The sequence below is a fragment of the Lithobates pipiens genome, unplaced genomic scaffold, assembly GCF_037356315.1.
Source record: "Lithobates pipiens isolate NorthernLeopardFrog02 unplaced genomic scaffold, aLitPip1_a1.2 Scaffold_13, whole genome shotgun sequence".
Lineage (NCBI taxonomy): Eukaryota > Metazoa > Chordata > Amphibia > Anura > Ranidae > Lithobates > Lithobates pipiens.
Window position 1 is genome coordinate 41,227,493 of NW_027507718.1, and position 20,372 is coordinate 41,247,864.

At 43.5% G+C, this 20,372-nt stretch overlaps 1 protein-coding gene across 1 annotated transcript in view; it reads right to left on the reverse strand.

Annotated features, from left to right (window-relative positions):
* Window positions 1-13,176: 13,176 nt before the first annotated feature.
* The window catches only part of PLGRKT (plasminogen receptor with a C-terminal lysine), a 124,991-nt gene continuing 117,795 nt past the window's right edge, over window positions 13,177-20,372 (reverse strand). The window contains exon 5 of the mRNA XM_077475039.1: window positions 13,177-13,555. Coding sequence (XP_077331165.1) covers window positions 13,434-13,555 — 122 coding nt within the window. The 3' untranslated portion in view covers window positions 13,177-13,433. The remainder of the gene's footprint in view (window positions 13,556-20,372) is intronic.

Sequence of the window (20,372 nt, forward strand, 5' to 3'; positions counted from 1 at the left end):
GGCTGCAAAGTGGTTTCATAATCCTGACCGGACGTCATATGACGTGATCAGGATTATGAGCCGCATCGCGGCGATCGTTGTTGCGGCGATCAGTCTGACACCCGGCAACTACGATCTCGGTAAAGAGTCTCCGACGGAGACTCTTTACCACGTGATCAGCCGTGTCCAATCACGGCTGATCACAGTGTAAATGGGAAGAGCCAGTGATCGGCTTTCCCTCACTCGCGTCTGTCAGACGCGAGTAGAGGAGAGCCGATCGGCTGCTCCTCTGACAGGGGGGGTCTGTGCTGATCGATTATCAGCACAGCCCCCCCGAGGATGCCCACACTGGACCACCAGGGACGCCACCAGACCACCAGGGAAAAGGTAATCCTCCCTAGACCACCAGGGATGCCAGTCAGCACAATGGATGCCAATCAGTGCCCATAATGGATGCCAATCAGTGCCCACAATGGGCATCACTGATTGGCATGCATTATTGTTTGGCACTGATTGGCATCCATTACTATAGTATAACACCAATGCCGCCTATGAGTGCCCACCTGTGCCGCCTATGAGTGCCCACCTGTGCCGCCTATGAGTGCCCACCTGTGCCGCCTATCAGTGCCCACCTTTGCCGCCTATCAGTGCCCACCCATGCCCACCTGTGCCGCCTATCCATGCCCATCTGTGCCACCTATCCATGCCCATCTGTGCCGCCCATCCATGCCAATCCATGCCGCCCATCCATGCCAATCCGTGCCAGCTATCAGTGCCAATTTGTGCCACCTATCAGTGTCCGTCCGTGTCGCCCATCCGTGTCGCCCATCCGTGCCGCCTATCAGTGCCACCTATCAGTGCCACATATCAGTGTCCATCAATGCCACCTCATCAGTGCCACTTCATTGGTGCCACATTGGTGCCCATCAGTGCCGCCTTATCAGTGCCCATCAGTGTAGCCCCATCAGTGCCCATCAGTGAAGGAGAAAACGTACTTATTTACAAAGTTTTGAAACTGAAACAAAAAAAAAAATTTTTTTTTCAAAATTTTTGGTATTTTTTTATTTGTAGCGCAAAAAATAAAAACTGTAGAGGTGATCAAATACCACCAAAAGAAAGCTCTATTTGTGGGAAAAAAAATGATAAAAATTTCATTTGGGTACAGTGTAGCATGACCGCGCAATTGTCATTCAAAGTGCGACAGCGCTGAAAGCTCAAAATTGGTCTGGGCAGGAAGGTGTTTAAGTGCCCTGTATTGAAGTGGTTAATCATTGTAAAAATAAGGAAATACACATACAACAGATAACTGCTTAACTGAATAGAGGTTAACAGCTAAACAGTTGATCTAGTGTCTGAGATAAATATAAAGATGGTAATCATGGTAAAGTGTACACGTTATACAAAGGCATCCTGTATAAATATACAGAGAGGGAAAACAGTCAGAGGATTATGTTAATTATAATAATCAGACACATCCCACTAGAAGTTTAGTCCCAGTGGGATTCTAGTGTCTAAAGAAAATATCGAGTATGCTTTGCACTTGCAAAGTATCTAGAATTTATTATCTCCTCTTATAGGAGTGACAATTCTCTCTATGCCTTGTATAAACAGACTGGTGGTATATTTGTGATGTACAAGGTTCCAATGTCTAGCCAGTTAGTAGATTTGTTCTTTTCAATATCGTACAGATGATCGTATAATCGATCCCTTAATCGACGTATAGTACGTCCTACATACTGAATGTAGCAACTCTCAGGCCGCGTACACACGCGGGGACTGTTCGCTCAACTTTGTCCGCTGAACAGTGTTTCGGCGGACAGTCCGCTCGTGTGTGGGCTTCAGCGGACAGTTTCAGCGGACAGTCTGACGAACAAAGTTTTTCGGAAATTCCGAAAAACTGTCCGCTGAAACTTGGTTTGAGCGGACAGTCCGCCCGTGTGTAGGCTTGTTCGTCAAACTAAGTCTCGCGCATGCTCAGAAAGAATTTACACGCCGAAGGTTGCATTGCAGTGTATAGGACGTCGTTTTCTAGTCCCGTCGTACGTGCCGTTCACGTCATCGCGCACGGTTTCAGCGGACTGTTCGTTCGTCGTGTGTGGGCAAGTCCGTCCATGCTAATTTTGAGCGGACTGTCCGCTGAAACTGTTTGACGAACAAAGTTGAGCGAACAGTCCCCGCGTGTGTACGCAGCCTTACAGGTAATGCCATACATCAAAAATTGGGTATTGCAGTTATTAAAAGAGGAGATATCAAAGATATTTCCATTTACACAAGATTGAACGCATTTATCTTTTTTGATGTGTTTACAATAGTGACATCCTTTTTTGCCACATTTGAAGTTCCCTCTGAAGTCCAACCAATTGGATAATGGCTGTTCAGAGGAGAACAAGCTAGGTGAAAGAAAGCCACCCAACGTGGGTGCCCTGCGGGACACCGACTTGATGCCCCCAGAGAGAACCTCATTGTAGATGGGGTCACTGTACAAAATGGGGAGATATTTCCTGACAATATTCTTGATCTTAGTAAATTCTAGACTATAAGGTGTCGAAAGGACCTAAACTTTATTCAAGGAAGGCGAAGAATATTGTTGTTTAAATTTGTTCCTGTATTCCTGAAGTAATGTATCTCTGGGGATGGCACTAACTGCGGTAAAAGCTCTATTTACTATTTTATCCAGATATCCTCTATCCTTAAACCTCTTAACCATATCACTGGCCTCTATCTGAAACGTTTCAGGTGAACTGCACAGACGTCTCAACCTAAGAAGTTATCCATACAATACACCTCTGATTGTGTGGCTAGGATGGGCAGAGTCTGCTCTCAAAAGAACATTACCCGCAGTGGGCTTCCTATACAAACTGGTGTTAACTATCCCATTGATTCCTGTTAATTGCACATCTAGAAGAACGATGGTATTCACACAGAGATTGCCTGTGAACTTTAAGTTTAAACTGTTGTTATTAAAGTATGAAAGCCCTGTATCTAAATCCGCCTTGTCATCAGATGTGACAAATAGGAGGTCATCAATGAAACGGCAGAAAAACATGGTATCCAGGTGACGGGGGCTATCATGTCCAAAGATGCGGGACCTCTCCCATCAACCCATGTATAGGTTGGCTAGTGAGGGTGAAAATTTCGCTCCCATGGAGGCCCCGCATCTTTGGAGGTAATAACCCCCGTCAAACATGAAAAAATTAGGTGTTAACAAATACTCCAGAGATTGTAGAATAAATTCCTGGAGTAATAATGAAAATGTACCCGACTCCTTCAAAAAGAAGGCGACTGCCTGTAAACCCAAATGATGTGAAATACTGGAGTACTGACCACATCGCAGCTCACCCACCTATAGTTGTCACACCACTGGAAATCATTTAATTTATTAAGCAAATGCTTAGTGTCCCTAAGGTATCCAGGGAGATTCAAGACTAAAGGTTGTAGTTGACTGTCCATCCATTCACCCAAACGCTCGGTGAGTGAACCTATGCCAGCAACAATGGGTCTACCTACCAGGGGGGTTAACCCCTTGTGAATTTTAGGTAGATGATGGAACACTGGCATAATGGGACAGTCAGGAATAAACAACTCCTTTTCTTTCTGAGAAAAGAGACCAGAATGAACTGCACCATCCAAGAGAGTAGACAAAGCTTTTCTAAAGGGAATTGTGGGATCAGATCTAAGTGGTATGGTATGTATATGTGTCTGATAATTGGCGTAAAGCCTCGTTCTTATATGTCTCTGAATCCAACACTACTACAGAACCTCCCTTGTCCGCATTCCTAATAACAATGCTATTGTCTGCTGTCAATGTTTTTAAAGCTAATCTCTCTGCATGGGTCATGTTTTGGGTAATTTGTCCCTTGTGGCAACTACGAGCTAGGTGAGTCAATTCACCCTCCACCATTTTTGGAAGAGATCCAATTCCTTGCCCTTCGATGTCACTGGATAAAAATTAGATCTACATTTAAATGTTATATTATTTTGAACATCAGTGGGATCAACAGGGGATGGATTGGATTCTTTTGCTAGGTCTATTAGATCCTGCAATGCACACACCTCTGTAAACATTTTTGGTGAAAGAAGGGGAGACTCACCCACCTCAATGTCACCAGAAGAATTCTCTCTGTTAGCTGGAAATTCAAAATAATGTTTCTTAAGGGTTAAGCTGCGAGAAAACTTAACATCTAATAAAGTTCCAAAAAGGTCAAAGTGTCTGTCTGCAAAAATTCAAACCCTTTGCCAATAGACTAATTTCTTCATCTTTTAAAGTTCTTTTTGAAATGTTAATGACATTCCAGATTACCTCTTTGTTTTGCCCCGCAAGGTGTAATGGAGCCTTTGTGTCTCCTGCCACCTCTCCTTGTTTTCTTATGGAAGGTTTCTTTTTTGTTGTTTGGCTGGCTCCATGAGGGTTCCTGGGCTGTGATCATTGCCTGGTCTTATTTGCCCCATAGACCTGACTGATCGGTCAGGCGAGGAATCAGATGCTCTATTGGTAAAAGTGGCATCCGCTGGTTCACTTTCTTGATCAGAAAAGCTGACTGATTTTCCTTGATTTAATCGTGACCGTCCTGGAAAGAATTGTGGTTTTGTCCATACATAAACCTTGTTGCTCTCATAGTCTAGGGTTAATTTACCCCTCTTATTGTCTATGACAGACTTTTCCATTTTGTCAAATTTTTTATTTAGGCGTCCATCTAAATCTGTAAATCCCGTATGGGTTTGTACGGAGGTTAGTTCTTTTTGTATCACAGTCATGTCTGCTTGCTATATTTCAACCTCTTTCTTTTTTGATGAAATTAAAATATTCGTAAGCTTAATATACCATATTGAAGCACAGAGTGAGGTCACCACAGGAATCCGGATTTACCACTGAAACCATTTACAAGTTCCAATGTTTGTATTGGCCAAGCCTAATCAGCAAGGTCACACGCTCTAAGGTGAGCGGCCATTACCTGGGGGGAACACCTGAGTGCACATGCAGCACCCTAATATTGGATTGATATCACAGCAACCACTGAATTGCATGGATTACATTGGAGCACTTTTGAACTTTTTTTGATTGCACAGCACATTGTAGCACTTTTTTTTCTCACATATATGTATATATATATAGATATATATATATATTAGAAGGATTTTTATAGTTTGGTTCACCATTATATGGGTTTAAGGATTTTATTGATTGCTTTTTTCTCACCATATGGACGTTTTGTCATATCCTGCAGGAAAGCACTTTATTTGGAATATTGTATGTATTTTAGCACGTTATCACTTTATTGCTGTTGTTATATAGCACATTTTTTCATTTCACTATTTGGATTTTAAGTTTGAAAGTGCAGCGTATTTTAGAATATTAGATGATCTTTGCATGATTTATGAGACATGTGCAACGCTAGCTGCTAATTCAAAATGATAGTGTCATTTGAAAGACCGTTTTGGGCTTATAGCAAGGGGTGGCTCGCAGGACATTACATTGTTAGTTGTATAGTATGATGGACGCTGCACAACAAAGACCCTGTATGTGATATAATGCCTTGATTCCTCTTAGACCACGTCCACTGATATGTTTTGCCCCCCTCCCATAGGGCTTGATTATAGGGTGCTGTCCATTGGCTCCAGGATTACCATCATGTGTCCTGTGAAATAAAAATTGTTCTGATTCTTGAGGGGTATACAGGTGCGAGACCTGAACTGGTTAAGGTAGGCTCAGACAAAATGTTAGCTCTTGCTGCATTCTGTGTAAAGAAAGGCATATAATAATGGATTCTTTGTTAAATGGTGTTTTGAGGTTTGTGTCTGTAAGACCGTCACGTGTTGCAGAAGGTAACATGTATTTTTAAGCCACACCCAGTATTCAGTGCAATTGCGCCAGGCCTACATTTCACCACAGTACCCTTAAGCCCTTGTACACACGGTCGGAAATTCAGACGGAAAATGTCAGAATGGACTGTGTTGTCGGATAATCCGACCATGTGTGGGCTCCATCGGACTTTTTCCGTCGGAATGTCCGACCAACAAAATTTGAGAGCTGGATATAAAATTTTCCGACAACATGATCCGATAGGACTTTGTCCGATCATTTGTAGAGAATTCCGATCGGACAAAGTGCCACGCATGCTCATATCAAATTACGAGACCAAAGCTATTGGCTACTAGCCTGAACGTAGTCCCGTCATAACGTACAAACGTCATCACGTTCCGAACGATCGGATTTTCCGACAACTTTGTCTGACCGTGTGTATGCAACACCAGTTTCAGACAAAATCCGTCGGATTTTGTTGTCGGAATGTCCGACTGTGTGTAAAAGGGCTAAGGGTCTATTTATAAAAAATTTGCCATGTTTAACCACTTGCTTACTGGGCACTTAAACCCCCCTCAGTCCCAGACCCATTTTCAGCTTTCAGCGCTGATGCACTTTGAATGACAATTGCACGGGCATACAACACTGTACCCAAATGAAATTTTTATCATTTTTTTCCCACAAATAGAGCTTTCTTTTGGTGGTATTTAGTTACAGCTCTGAGTTTTATTTTTTGCTAAACAAACAAAAAAAGATGCAAAAAAAAAAAAAAAAAATCAGGTTTTAATAGTTTGTTATAAAATTTTGCAAACGGGTCATTTTTCTCCTTCATTGAAGTGCGCTGATTAGGCGGCACTGATGGCTGCATTGGTGGGCACTGATGGGCTGCATTGGTGGGCACTGATAGGCTGCATTGGTGGGCACTGATAGGCTGCACTGGTGGGCACTGATAGGCATAGTTAAGGCGGCACTAATAGGCACAGATAAGGCGGCACCGATGGGCACAGATAAGGCGGCACTGATGGGCAAAGATGGGCACAGATAAGATGGCATGGATGGGTGGCACGGATGGGCACTGATAGGTACCACTGATAGATGGGACTGATGGGCACTGATAGGTGGCACTGATAGGTGGCTCTGATAGGTGGCACTGCTGGGCACTGATGGGCGGCACTGCTGGGCACTGATGGGCGGCACTGCTGGGCACTGATGGGCTGCATTGGTGGGCACTGATAGGCTGCATTGGTGGGCACTGATAGGCTGCACTGGTGGGCACTGATAGGCATAGTTAAGGCGGCACAGATAAGGCGGCACCGATGGGCACAGATAAGGCGGCACTGATGGGCAAAGATGGGCACAGATAAGATGGCATGGATGGGTGGCACGGATGGGCACTGATAGGTACCACTGATAGATGGGACTGATGGGCACTGATAGGTGGCACTGATAGGTGGCTCTGATAGGTGGCACTGCTGGGCACTGATGGGCGGCACTGCTGGGCACTGATGGGCGGCACTGGGGTGCAGCACCTTTGAGGCACATTGTGGGCACTGTGGGTGGCACTGTTGGTGGCACTGCGGGCACTGCTGGGTGGCACTGATGGGGGGCACTTACTTTTATTCAGGATGGCACTGCGGTGGGCAGGTGGGCACTGGCAGGGGGCAGGTGGTCAGCTGTATTGCTGGCCGTGATCGGGACTGATGTCCCGATCACGGCCGCCGGTGATCGGCTTTTTTTTTCTCTCCTCGCGCTGTCAGCGCGAGGAGGAATAATAGCCGATTACCGGCTCCGTTCTATCACATGATCAGCTGTCATTGGCTGACAGCTGATCACGTGATAAGGGGTCGGGATCGCCGATCACAGAGCGCGCCGCGCGCGCCCCTCAGGGCGCGCGCAGGCCGCTCGTACCCGGGACGACGTCAATAGACATAGTCCCGGAAATGTAGATCCACGCTAATGCCGTCATTTGGCAATAGCGCGGATCCCAAGTGGTTAAAAAAGTTAGGAGCATTAATGCTCTAGAGCAGTGGTCCTCAGGGTCCACTAACAGGCCAGGTTTGCAAGATAACTGAAATACATCACAGGTGATATAATTTGCTGCTCAGTGATTGCAGTATTCTAGTCTGCATCTCCCCAAGGTAATACATAAAACCTGGCCTGTTAGTGAGCCCTGAGGACAGGGTTGATGACCACTGCTTTAGCTGTTTACAGATCCTGTATACCATGGAATAAGACAGAAAACAGCAAGATTATCAGTATTAAATATAAATAATTCATTGACAAATAGTATCACTCACATGTAGGCAGCCTGTATCCAGTTTGCGATGCCAAAAGCAGTATAGATCAGCAGCCAGGGGCCGCCGTGTAAACAGTACTTTAAGTTAGTAAAAGCCAGGATCGGTATAAATATACAGGGAAATCCTGTCTTACCTTAGAGGCCCAGGTTTTTCCCATTAAAATGAGCATGTCCCCAATGAGTTTTCAGGGTCTTGGTACCATAGAAATGGACACAACCCTGGACCAGTATAGCACCTTATGGCTAACTACACATATTGGACTACATGCCAAAGTGTGTGCCTAATACAGGATCCAGTGCCTGAAGCAAACATCACGGACTGGTGCTACACAATGGGTTCTGGTTAAAGACTCTATAGTATACATAGGGAAGGTAGTTATCTATGATCTACAGAGTTGGCAATAAACGGGAGCCTCAAAGAGTGGGTGAAGTTATATGGTGCTCTCTGTAGGGGTGGCTCCAAAAAGTTTTCCAGCATGCCTGTTTGATAAAAGCTGGTTGTTAGACCAGCCTCTGTCAGACTGGCTGCTGTACACGCAGGCCAAATATCAACCGTTTGTGGAACCGGTCAATATTTGACCCATGTGTATCAGCCTTAAATCCAGTCCTGTGTCCTGATCTGTACAAATAAATACAGGGTTTTTCAAGGCAATTCAAGAATGTAGGTCCAGGGAAACCCACCAGATACTTAATGAAACTCATATGGAGTTACTAGTGCCTTAAGGAGGTCTAGAGCTCTGTCTGTCACATAGTGTGCTAGGTTCTTGTATTAAGACTTCTGAGTCTGTGACAAATTTTGGAAGCTGTTTTTCCTGTGTTGCTAAGTTCACTGATGGCAGTGTTTCTATGAAAGATCTGTCAGACAATAAACTCTCGAATACATGGAATTGTGATCCTTCTATGCTATAATGAAACACCCCTAAGCTTTTTGATGAAAGTGTTTAACTGTAGAGGCAGGGCTTCTTCTATCACAGACTCTGGCAGCAGGTCACTGACCGGCTGCAATGAATTACCCAGCCTTTCATCAAATCCTACTAGTGTAGAACTCATTTGTTTTCCAAACTCGGGAAAGTGAGTTACATTGCTAGATAAGGCAGCCACTTGTTCATCCTCCTTGAAAACAAAAGTTCCAGAGAACCTATTTATGCAGCAGGAGATTACTTTTGAACTTTTTAGTTACAACCAATGCCAGGACAAAGTCATTTAGAGCAGGGGCCGTCAACCCCCGGGCCGTGGCCTTTCTTTGGCCCGGGCCGCGGGCGGCATGAGACAGCCGGGCGGCCGGCATATAAGTGCCGGGTGGAAGAGATAGCGAGTGGGCAGGCAACATGGCAGGTGACATCATCTCTCTCCGACCCCTGCATCACTGCTCTTCCGCCCTGTCAGCCTCAATGTCGGAAGTGTGGCAGGGAGAAGAGAGATGACATCATCTCTCTCAGACCCCCCGCATTGCTGCTCTTCCGCCCTGTCAGCCTCAATGTCGGAAGTGCGGCAGGGAGCAGATGACATAATCTCTCACTGTGTTCCTGCCTTCACTCGGCACCATTCTGTGCTAGATGGACCAGTGCTGGCACCAATGCAGTGGCAGGCAGTGTGGCAAGTGACAGTCTGCATCTGGTGACAGGCAACATGGCAGGTGATGTGGCAAGTAACATTCTGCATCTGGTGGCAGGTGATGTGGCAAGTGACATTCCGCATCTGGTGAGCGGCAACGTGGCAGGGAACATGGCAAGTGACATTCCGCATCTAGTGACAGGCAATGTGGGAGGTAACATGGCAAGTGACATTCTGCATCTGGTGGCAGTTGATGTGCCAAGTGACACATTCAGGGCTCCCACTAATTCTGCATTATGGTAAGTTGTACTATTTTAGCTATCACTACAATGTAATAATAGAAATAATGCACTGAAAAACTGCCCACGAAAAATCGCTTACCCCCCACAGGCCAGCCCCCCGTGCCCCCCCCCCCCCCCAACCGGGCCTTGGCACAATTTTCTTCCATGCAGCCGGTCCCTGATGTCAAAAAGGTTGGGGGCCACTGATCTAGAACCCAGGGCAAACATACTAAACTACACCACCCCCCTACATTTCAACCAAAATCCCCCCCAAGATGCCCCCTTGCTAAAGTCCCCCCTCCCAGCACAAATCTTGCCCCTATCTCCCCTTCAAGCTCAAATCCTCTCTCTCTCCAAATCCCCCCACCAGCAAAAGAAAACACCCCTCCTAGCACAAATCCTCTACCCCTCAAGCTTCCTCTGGAGCACAAATCCTCTCCCCCACTTCAAATAACCCCTCCCAGCGCAAATTCTTCACCCAATCCTCTGTTATATCACAAATCCCCCCACTCAACTTTCCCCTCCTAGTACAAATACCCCCCATTCATCCCTACTAGCACGAATTGCCCTTCCTCCTGAAATTTCCCCATCTAGCATAAATTCTCTTCCCCCTATGCCATATCTTCTTCCTCCCTTCTCTCTCCAACACAAATCACCATTCCTAACACCCCCCCCCCCCAAACCTCCGCTCCTAGAATAATTCTTATCCTCTGTCACCCTCCAAATCCCCCCTCTCAACACAAATTCTCCCACCAAAACCCCTGCTCGGTGCTCCCCCCCAACCTCACATGATACCACAGTGCCCAGGGCAACCACCCCTTGTCCTGGCCCTGGTTACAACTGATAATGGAACTTCTATTACTTTATACTAAGTCAGATATGGGTTTGTATCTTATATTTTCGGGCTGGTGTTGATGGAGCGATCACGTGCTAAACGGCCACTATCAGCGGCCATTTACCGTGATCCGCTGGGTCCAGCGGTCACGGATATTGCCGGGGGAGCGCGATTCTGGGAGGACGTCAATGAACGCCCTCCCAGAGTTAGAGCTGTGCTGTAGCCGTCATTCGTTAACTGGTTAAATAATTTATTTGAATGTTTACAAGAAAATACGAACATGTTTATTGAGCATACAATTCCATGAACAAAACTGAATTTCTGTACTACCGTTATCAAATGCTGCTTAAAAAAAGCAATTAAAGTGGTGTTGCCACCAAATAATAAAAAATTGTTTAAAATTCAAAAAATAAAAATAAAAAAATAATTGGAAAAAAATATTTTTTACTCACCTCTAAATACCTGTTGCTAGGGGGTCCCTCGTAGTCTGCCTTCTTCCTTGCCCGGGCTGGTGACATCCCTTCCCCTCGTGCCACACAGTCACCTGGGACCTGTCACATGTCCCAGATGACTGTGCGGCGTATCACGGCCCCCTGCGCCGCTCGTGCATGCGCAGTGGGTGCCCGGCTGTGAAGCCACAGCCTTGGGCGCACAGTAAGAATGACGGCGCCGTGAGCGGAGCAGGGAACAAGGGGGGGGCTTCGTTCCCCCTCATCGCTGGACCCTGGGACAGGTAAGTGTCAGCAGCTGCAGTATTTGTAGCTGCTTTTAAATTATTATTTTTTTTTTAGGGGGCACCCCACTTTAAATCATAACACAGTACGGTATTTATAGTCTAATTTCCTTTTATCATAAATCATCAACAGATCCCATAACTAAAACTCAAAACAGTACAAAACTGTGTATGCTTTATGGGTCCCAACTGTATTAGTGCTATACAACCCAGTTATTACTGTTAACTACCACTCTAAAACATTCATGTACAAGTAGGTTTAAATTTGTTGTAAAGGTGCTCATATGCAGTAAATATTTTTGCAATTATTTATTTATTTATTTTTTAAATTGTAATTTTTATTGAAAAGAAAACATTGTCACAAACAGAAATATGCATATAAACCTTTAGGTTTTGTATACAATATATAATGTATTTAGGGAAAGTGTATAAGAGAAATGAAAAATTGCTCAAAACAGTCACAGCGCTACCAAAACAGCAGAAATCTGAACTATTAGCTATATTTTACGACAAAAACAGGCAAAAATAGGGGAGCGTTTAAAAAAAAAGGTCAAGGAATCAAAGCAATAACAACAAGTAAAGGGCCATCAGGCAGATAAATAAATAGCTTCAGGTATGTGATATTTCAGTGGATGGAATGGAACGGATACTAGGATTAAGGTCTGAGTGATCCCATAGGTCCCAGATTTTAGAAAATTGTGCGAGGGCATCATGTATTATTGCGGTAAGACGCTCCATTTGACATATCTGTTCCAGCGTTTGTAGGACTTGAGAAAGAGAAGGTTGGGAAGGAGAGAGCCACCGTAAGGGTACAGCCCTTTTTGCAGCAAGTAGAATAAAGGTAGCCAATTTTTGGGTGTGTTTGGAGAGTCCAGGGATCAGCAGACCTAATAGAAAGTGCATAGGGTCTAAAGGAAGGGAGATACTGAACAGATCTTGTATAAAGGTCTGAATAGTCAACCAGAATGGGCGTATCAAGGGGCATTCCCAAAAGATGTGAAAATGGGAGCCTATGTCTCCCTGGCATCTCCAACACACCCTATGAGTCTTAGGATCATATTGGTGTATAATTTCAGGGGTTTTATACCAGAAGAGTAATACCTTATAAGCCGTCTCTCTTTGTTCTACACACGGTGATGACCTGGAAATAGCTTCCCAAATCTTCTGCCAATGAGGAAGTGAGATAGAGCGGTTTATCACCTGAGACTATTTCCGCATATAAGAATGGGATGTGTCGGTAAGAGGGGTAGCGTTATGTAAGAATCTATAGACATCAGTAATGAGATGAGCCTGGTATGGTCCCTGATTTTTTGCAATTATTAAGAACCCAATACCTATTCTCACAGCTGCATTTGGTGAAAAATATTCGCTATAATTTACATGAGATTTGAAATCTCTTTTTTTAGAGTGCAAAAATTACCAGCAATACCACAGATTTCTGTACCAAATGGCAGCAATACAGATTGTGTAACCAATCTCAAACTCTTTATTATTTCGTTCAAGCTTGAGACCGCTAACCTGACTTTTCTCCCTCCTTGTGCACAGCAATTAGCAATTTTGTACAGAGATTTGTAGAGTGCAAACCATGTAACACGGTTTAAAAGTATTTGTCAGATTAGCACCAGGCAAAGCTATTTATTTTTAGGTGAGCACCAAATATGCCAATTCATGAAAACAAAAGACACAACAAAGGGCAAGTTACTAAAGAAAGCATTTTATATTAAATAATAATTCAGAATATTATCAGTACAAACAGCTTTAATTTTGTTGCAATAAAAAATACCCCCTGATATTTATTGTCAAAATTCAAGTTGTAGTTGTAGTAATTTGCTTGTATTGTATTTCAGTATGCCTGTCATCCACAGCATTACAGAATAATATACATTATTACCAAACACTGTGTAAACAGTTGGCAGGAAGAAGCTTTGAGTTTTCTTGGAAGGATTTATGTCCTCTTACTTATCTACAAAGAATTTTCTTTGTGCTTTTCTGGCTTTTTCAATCAACTCAAAAGTTGGCAATCCTTGTGGCAACTCAAGTAAATTACTTTCATTTTCAATAATATTCTCGGCACTACCTGGAATGAAAGAGAACAGATGTATATTCATTCATCAATGTACACAGTAACAATGGGAATATAAACTACATTCGTCTGTAAGAGTTGTCAGTATAATCATAAGGTATTACAAAATCATAGTTTTACCTGTTAGTAAACTATCTGTTTCTATTCTGTAGATATTGTGGGTCTCACTAGCACTTTCTGATTGTGACTGCTAATTGGGAGTCTTTCTTCACTATAATCACAGGATCAACCCTGGGGTGCATAAGCATCCCTGTTGTGGGGCTCAGGTGAGGATTGGGCTGTTTGGGAAAGCTATAAACAGCCCAAATCTCATCTAGGGCTGCCTATGCACCTTCTAGACCAGGGATATGCAATTAGTGAACCTCCAGCTGTTGCAGAACTACAAGTCCCATGAGGCATAGGACGACTCTGATAGCATGACACCCAGAGGTGGAGGCATGATGGGACTTGTAGTTTTGCAACAGCTGGAGGTCTGCTTATCCCGATTATAGACCAAAACTATGTCAAAGTGGAAGTAAAGTCCGCTATAATTTTTTTTTTTTTAAGGGTGGGTTATGCCATAATATACTAGTATGCACAGCATATTAGTATATTATGGCAGACTTATCTGTCATATGTTGTCCTCCAGCACAGCTGTGGGACCGAACTGGCGGGCCAGGCGCTTCTATCTTTGCCTGCTCTTCCTTCTGGGTCTCGTGCCTTTGGCCGATTGATAGGCCAGGCCGCGATGACATCACTCCAGCGCATGCCCACGGGAATCACATTGCCGCAACATGGATCGGAGCTGTTCGGGTCCATAAATGTTCTCTGAGCTGTGCGGCTCAGTGAACATGACAGCTGACAGACAGAAGGATGCATTTATGGCAGAAGAGACCAATAGGGTCACTTCTGTCATAAATACCCTGCATGTCAGCCATTTGATTAAAAAACAACTTTACTTCCATTTTAACCACTAGTGTTCCTCTGTCCATTGGACAAGTCACACGAAGTGGTCCTAGTACTACAATAAAATTGCAGATGTTTCCTTGCCCATTGCTCTTGAGGATACATCTTTCAGCCTATGGTTAGACATCAAAGATGGAACATCTATGGCAAGAGATAACTAAAGCAGCGTACACACGGGCGGACTGTATGGCCTACTTAGTCCGTCATGCAATCCGACGGACAGTCCGTCCTACTTTCGAATGAACGGACTTGACCACACACGGATGCACAAACAGTCCGTCGAAAGCTTGCGCGATGACGTGTACAGCACGTACGACGGGACTAGAAATAGGAAGTCCAATACACAGCAATGCAACCTTTCGCCGTGTAAATCCTTTCTGAGCATGTGCCATTCTTAGTCCGTCGAACTAGCCTACTGACGAGCGGATTGTTCCGCTGAAACCAAAGTATGACGGACAGAATTTCGAAAAATCCGAAATACTTAGTACGCCAGACTGCACGGTGAAAAAGTCCGCTGAAGCCCACACACGAGCGGACTGTCCGCTGAAATGTGTTTCGACGGACTAAGTAGGCCATACAGTCCGCCCGTGTGTACGCGGCCTTACGCTTTCCCAGAGGCTTTTTAAAATTGAAAATGCGATTTTAGACATAAGGAATATTGTATTTGTCGGCATTTAACACACACCCACATGTTAAGAGGGAAGTTTCAGGAAATAAACGTATTTTTTAAATAAACAATTTTGAAGCAAATTAAGGGTCAGTGCCCATGAATGCAGCCTGATTAGTGCCCAACTGCAGCCTCCACATCTCCCATCAATGCAGCCTGATCAATGTCCATCTGCAGCCCGATCAATGTCCATCTGCTGCCTCAATGCAGTCTGATCAATGTCCATCTGCAGCCCATCTCCCATTAATGCAGCCTGAATAATGCCGTATTTCAGCTTCAATGCCCATCTGCAGCCTCACCATCTCTCATCAAAGCAGCCTTAACCACGCAGGAAATCACAGAGTTGTCATCTCCTGTTTACTCGGCTCTCACACACACAGTCCTGCCTCTGCCATCGGCATTGGACCAGTTCCTGTGATAAACAAAACACTGGTCCAATGCAGGTGGCGGAGACAGACTGTGTGTGTGATGTGAGAGCCAAGTGAGAGATGGCTCTGTGCATTCCTGTGGCGCTCATCCCCCTCCTTGGTACACTATCAGCGTATAACACGCACCCATGATTTGCCCCCTATATTCAGGGGAAAAAAGGTGCATGTTATATGTCGATTAAATGCAGTATTTTAAATTCCTTAAACATTGTTGGGGGAATTCAATAAAGCTGCTGTGGGACACTTTTTCTGGCATCAATCCCTCTTGTTAAGGTATTGCACCAAAATTCATGAAGCTTATGCAGCACTTTTGTCTCAGACAGCGACTTATGTACCAAATTCTTAAATACGCCACTTTTACATTGTGTCGCATTGAATGCATTCACTGTGACAATATCAAAAAGAAAATACTGATAGTGGAGCTAATTAAGACCAACACTCTTTTGGCGTACAGAGTTAAACTGATGCAGACAGATTTTGCCAAAGTGTCTTGTGTGTGTTCTAAAAATGGCACAGCATGAGTCAAATTCAAGTACAAATTCTAGAAAGGTGCATGACTTTGGCACATGCTGTACCACTTTTAGCACACATGAGAGATTCTTTTGAAAAATCTGTCTGTGCCAGCCTTTATGAATTCCAGGGTATATATCTTCTAAAAGCAGAGACTGCAGGCTAAAATGTTGGCACTATTTTTTTTTCTTGTTATACAATAATTTCCCTGTTGATTATGAAATCTTTATTTTCAGTAAATATACACTCCAATGAATTTCTGTAAACACAGACACAATGTAATACCACATTTTTTTGTAAAATAAAAAACGCAGTATGGACCTACAAAAGTCCCCGCAGGTGGCCAAGTCCGTAAGCATTTCTTCTTCTGCTATAAGCTCATGGTCACTTCAAACTTATAGCAGAATTGTTCAGCAGATGTTTACAACCCGCTGATCAGAGTTAGTAACCCCAAATGTGACCCCTCACCCATGCCGCGCTTCCCTGTCCCTAGCTTCTCCACCTCCTGCCACTAACTTCCACCTAAAACAGCTCCCCCCACTCTGCTTTACTATCACCTTCACACCCCTAGCACCGATTACCCCACCCCCAGCAGCTACCATCATTAGCTGGCATTCCTCCTCTTCCACTCCCATCGGCTTCAGGTGCTGCATGGGGCTTGGGGGGATCCAGATGTGTCCCCCTCATCACTCAGATCACCCCCCTAATGCCCTCGATCCATGCCTGCTCCAAGCAGCATCCCTCCTTCCCTCCCGCAGCTTCTCCCTGCACTGAACTCCGACGAGCTGTGAGGCTGAGGGAGCACGGCAGGGGGAGCGGTGCGGGTTGGGGTAAAGTTGAGACTTGGGGGGGGGAGCTTGGTTAACACATGTTTACCAAGCCCCCCCACCGTAGTAGAGTGGGCATAGGCAGCAATCACTACAGATCACTCCTAGATGTCCCACTGACAGCTAATCATAGTAAACCGCGAGTGTTACTATGTATCAGACTGTCATTTTATGAATGAATTAGGAATTTCTATACAAATTCCTTATTCATTCAAGTAGAGTGCTCTCTCAAAAAAGAGATATGGGGGTCTGTTTAAACCTCTGATATCTCACCAAAGACCTCCCAAAAAAATAAAAATTATAAAAAAACATAGCTGTAAAAATATTTAAAAAGGAAAATAACATAGTAAGACCCAGTGACTTTTTTGGGGGACGGCAACCCCACAAGGGTGTGCCCACATGGTGACACCCCCCTTCTGCACTCTCCCCTCTACGGCGACAGTCTCCCCCCACACTCATCCCTTATCGGCTTCCTTGGAAGAAGCTGGAGGACAACAGCGAATATTAATTTGCTATTGTCACAAGTGTGTGGGTTCGAGGTGCAATGCTCAGCACTCCAAGCCCAACCTTTTTCAAGCCAATTAGAGCCTCAGGCTCTAATAAAAAAAAACTCATACAAATGTACAAGTCCGGCGCCCTGCAGGGGAGCGGCTTCCCTGTGCCCCTAATGGACCGGCCGCTCCTGGTAAGACCCCTGTCACATGGAGTGGACTCTGTCAAGCAGATTTGCCTGCTCAGTGGGGGATCTGTCTGCTGATCCCCACTGAGCAGGCGGATGACAGGTCCACGTCCTATCCGCTGATGCAGAGCGCACACAGAAATAACCCGCTGTTCTCTATGGGACGGTAGGATTGCAACCGACCACCTGTTCATTTCCATGGGATAATATCCAATCCGATCTGCTAGATGGATGGGGAATGGAATCCCCATCCGCCTGTTTTTAGTGGACTAGACTGGATCGGGTGCAGGCGGGTGTAATGTGGATACATTTACAACAGCCTCTCCATAGAGAACAATAGGTGGTCCGATTGGGCCCGCCTGAAAAACAGACAGACAGACCCAATCGGTGTACTTGTATGAAAGAGGCCTAAGGCCGTGTTCACACAGGGCATACACAGCGTATCTTTAAAGGGATGCACAGGTGTTCAGTGCATCTCTTTGCAGGCAGTGCTATTGATATAGTCACTGCACAAACATCGCCATTGCTTCCAATTTTACATCCATTTTACTTCCAAGTAGGTCCGCATGCATGTCCCTGAGCTCACACTTTCTGCGTTCAGAGTCTTGTACCCACACCCACACGGATGTCAGATTGGGAACAGCAGCTATGCCTGTGCAGCCATTGTATCCCAATTTACATAAATGGGACTGCCCGTACGGGTATGCATGGAACACCTGTGCATCCCTGTGCGGGTAAACATGGCCCTCCACGAGACGTATACTTTACTGTGCCACATGTGAACAATGCTTTAGTAGTAATTCAGCAGGAATTTTGTAAGTTACTTTGTGTTTATGTGCACTATTAATGATTTTAGTGTATTTTTAGTGAAGCTATATGACATTTGTGTAATTATTGCGGGGCCGTAAAAATCAGTAGCACTTTTTTTTATTCTACAGGTCATGTGCTTTGAGAAAATTTCAAATTTGAGGGGTCTTTTTTCAAATTCTGAAAGCTGTAAGTGAAAAATGGTAATGGATTTTTAGAGTAATTTTTTTTTATTTACAGTTTTGCGTTTCTTCAGTTTTCACCATTTCACAAAAAGGTGCTATTTAAAATTTACAAATATTTGCTATTTATTAACTCAGTACAGTTTTAATTTTTATATTTACTAGGAATTTATCAATTTTGATACACTAGGAATTTTGTACATTTTGCCATGTATGAATCCATTATTAATGATTTTAGTATATTTTTTGCGAAAATATTGTTTTGCGCAAATATTGCGGTGCCTTAAAAATCAGTAGCACTTTCTTATTATTCTACTGACCATGTGCTTTCAGAAAATGTAGGGTTTGGGGGGTCTTTTACAAATTCTGAAACCTGTGGGGGAACAATGAAAACCTTCAGATTTTTGGAGAAATGTGGTTATTTACATTTTTGCGTACGTTCAGTTTTCACCATTTTGCAAAAAGGCACAATTTAAAAATTACAAATATTTGTTATTTATTAACTCAATACAGGTTAAGCTTTTATATTTAGTAGGAATTTTGTAAATTGTGCTGTGTTTATAGCTGCTAAAAATGATTTTAGATTTTTTTTTGCGAATATATTGTTTGATAAACATTTGCGCAAATATAGTGGGGCCTAAAAAAATCAATAGCATCTTCTTTTTATTCTACTGGTCCTATGCTTTCAGACAATATATGGTTTGGGGGGTCTTTAAACTTTGAAAGCTGTAAGGGAGCAATGAAAACCTTCCGATTTTTTGAGAAATTGTGTTATTTACATTTTTGCGTATATGTTTCGTTTTCACCATTTTGAAAAAAAGGCGTAATTAAAAAATTACAAATATATGTTATTTATTAACTCAATACAGGTTAAGCTTTTATATTTAGTAGGAATTTTGTAAAATGTACCGTGTTTTTATCTGCTAATGATTTTAGTGTATTTTTAACGAAAATATTGTTTTGATAAACATTTGCACAAATATCATTGTGCCTTAAAAATCAGTAGCACCTTATTTGTATTCTACTGGTCATGTGCTTTCAGAAAAGATATGGTTGGGGGGGCTGTAAGGGAAATATCAAAAAGCAATAGAAAAATTGCAAAAAGGGCCTGGCTACCTGAGTGTACAAAATGGAACACAGGGCCTGGCAGCGAAAGGGTTAAACCTAACAGTTAACAGTAAAGTATGGCTCTAGAAATTTTGCTCTGACCCTGCAGTAGGAACTTTTATGTGTGGTACAACTTTCATTTCCTATGTGTACACACCTGATGCAGGCTTTTGCATTCTTATGTGCATGTGTATTTTTTTTATGTATTTTAGTAAACTTTACTTTTTTACTTAACTTTCCTGTTAAATCTTTTTATTGAATTTCAAGAAAAAAAAAAGGGAAGTTTACAGATCATAACGAGCATCATATCACGAGTATCGTGAATTAACAATATAGTTATAATCATGTACTGATCACATAGATTAGGTATGTTATAAGTGAAAGTATAAGTAACATAGAGATTGTATACTATAATATTATAAGTACTGAACTAAATTAGGAATGAACTATATGAGAGAATTAATGAAATATGCCTCCAGACCACCTGTCCACCCCAAATGGGTTCAAGCTGTGAACACAGTTGGGGGCAGATATAATTAAAAAGTAAAACTCTTTTCCTGGTTAACTTTAGCTCAGCACAACCAGTATTTAAATAAAGTTTTGAAGAATAGACCTTCTAAAAGAGAGATCGATTCTCTATGTTGATGAGAAATAAACCA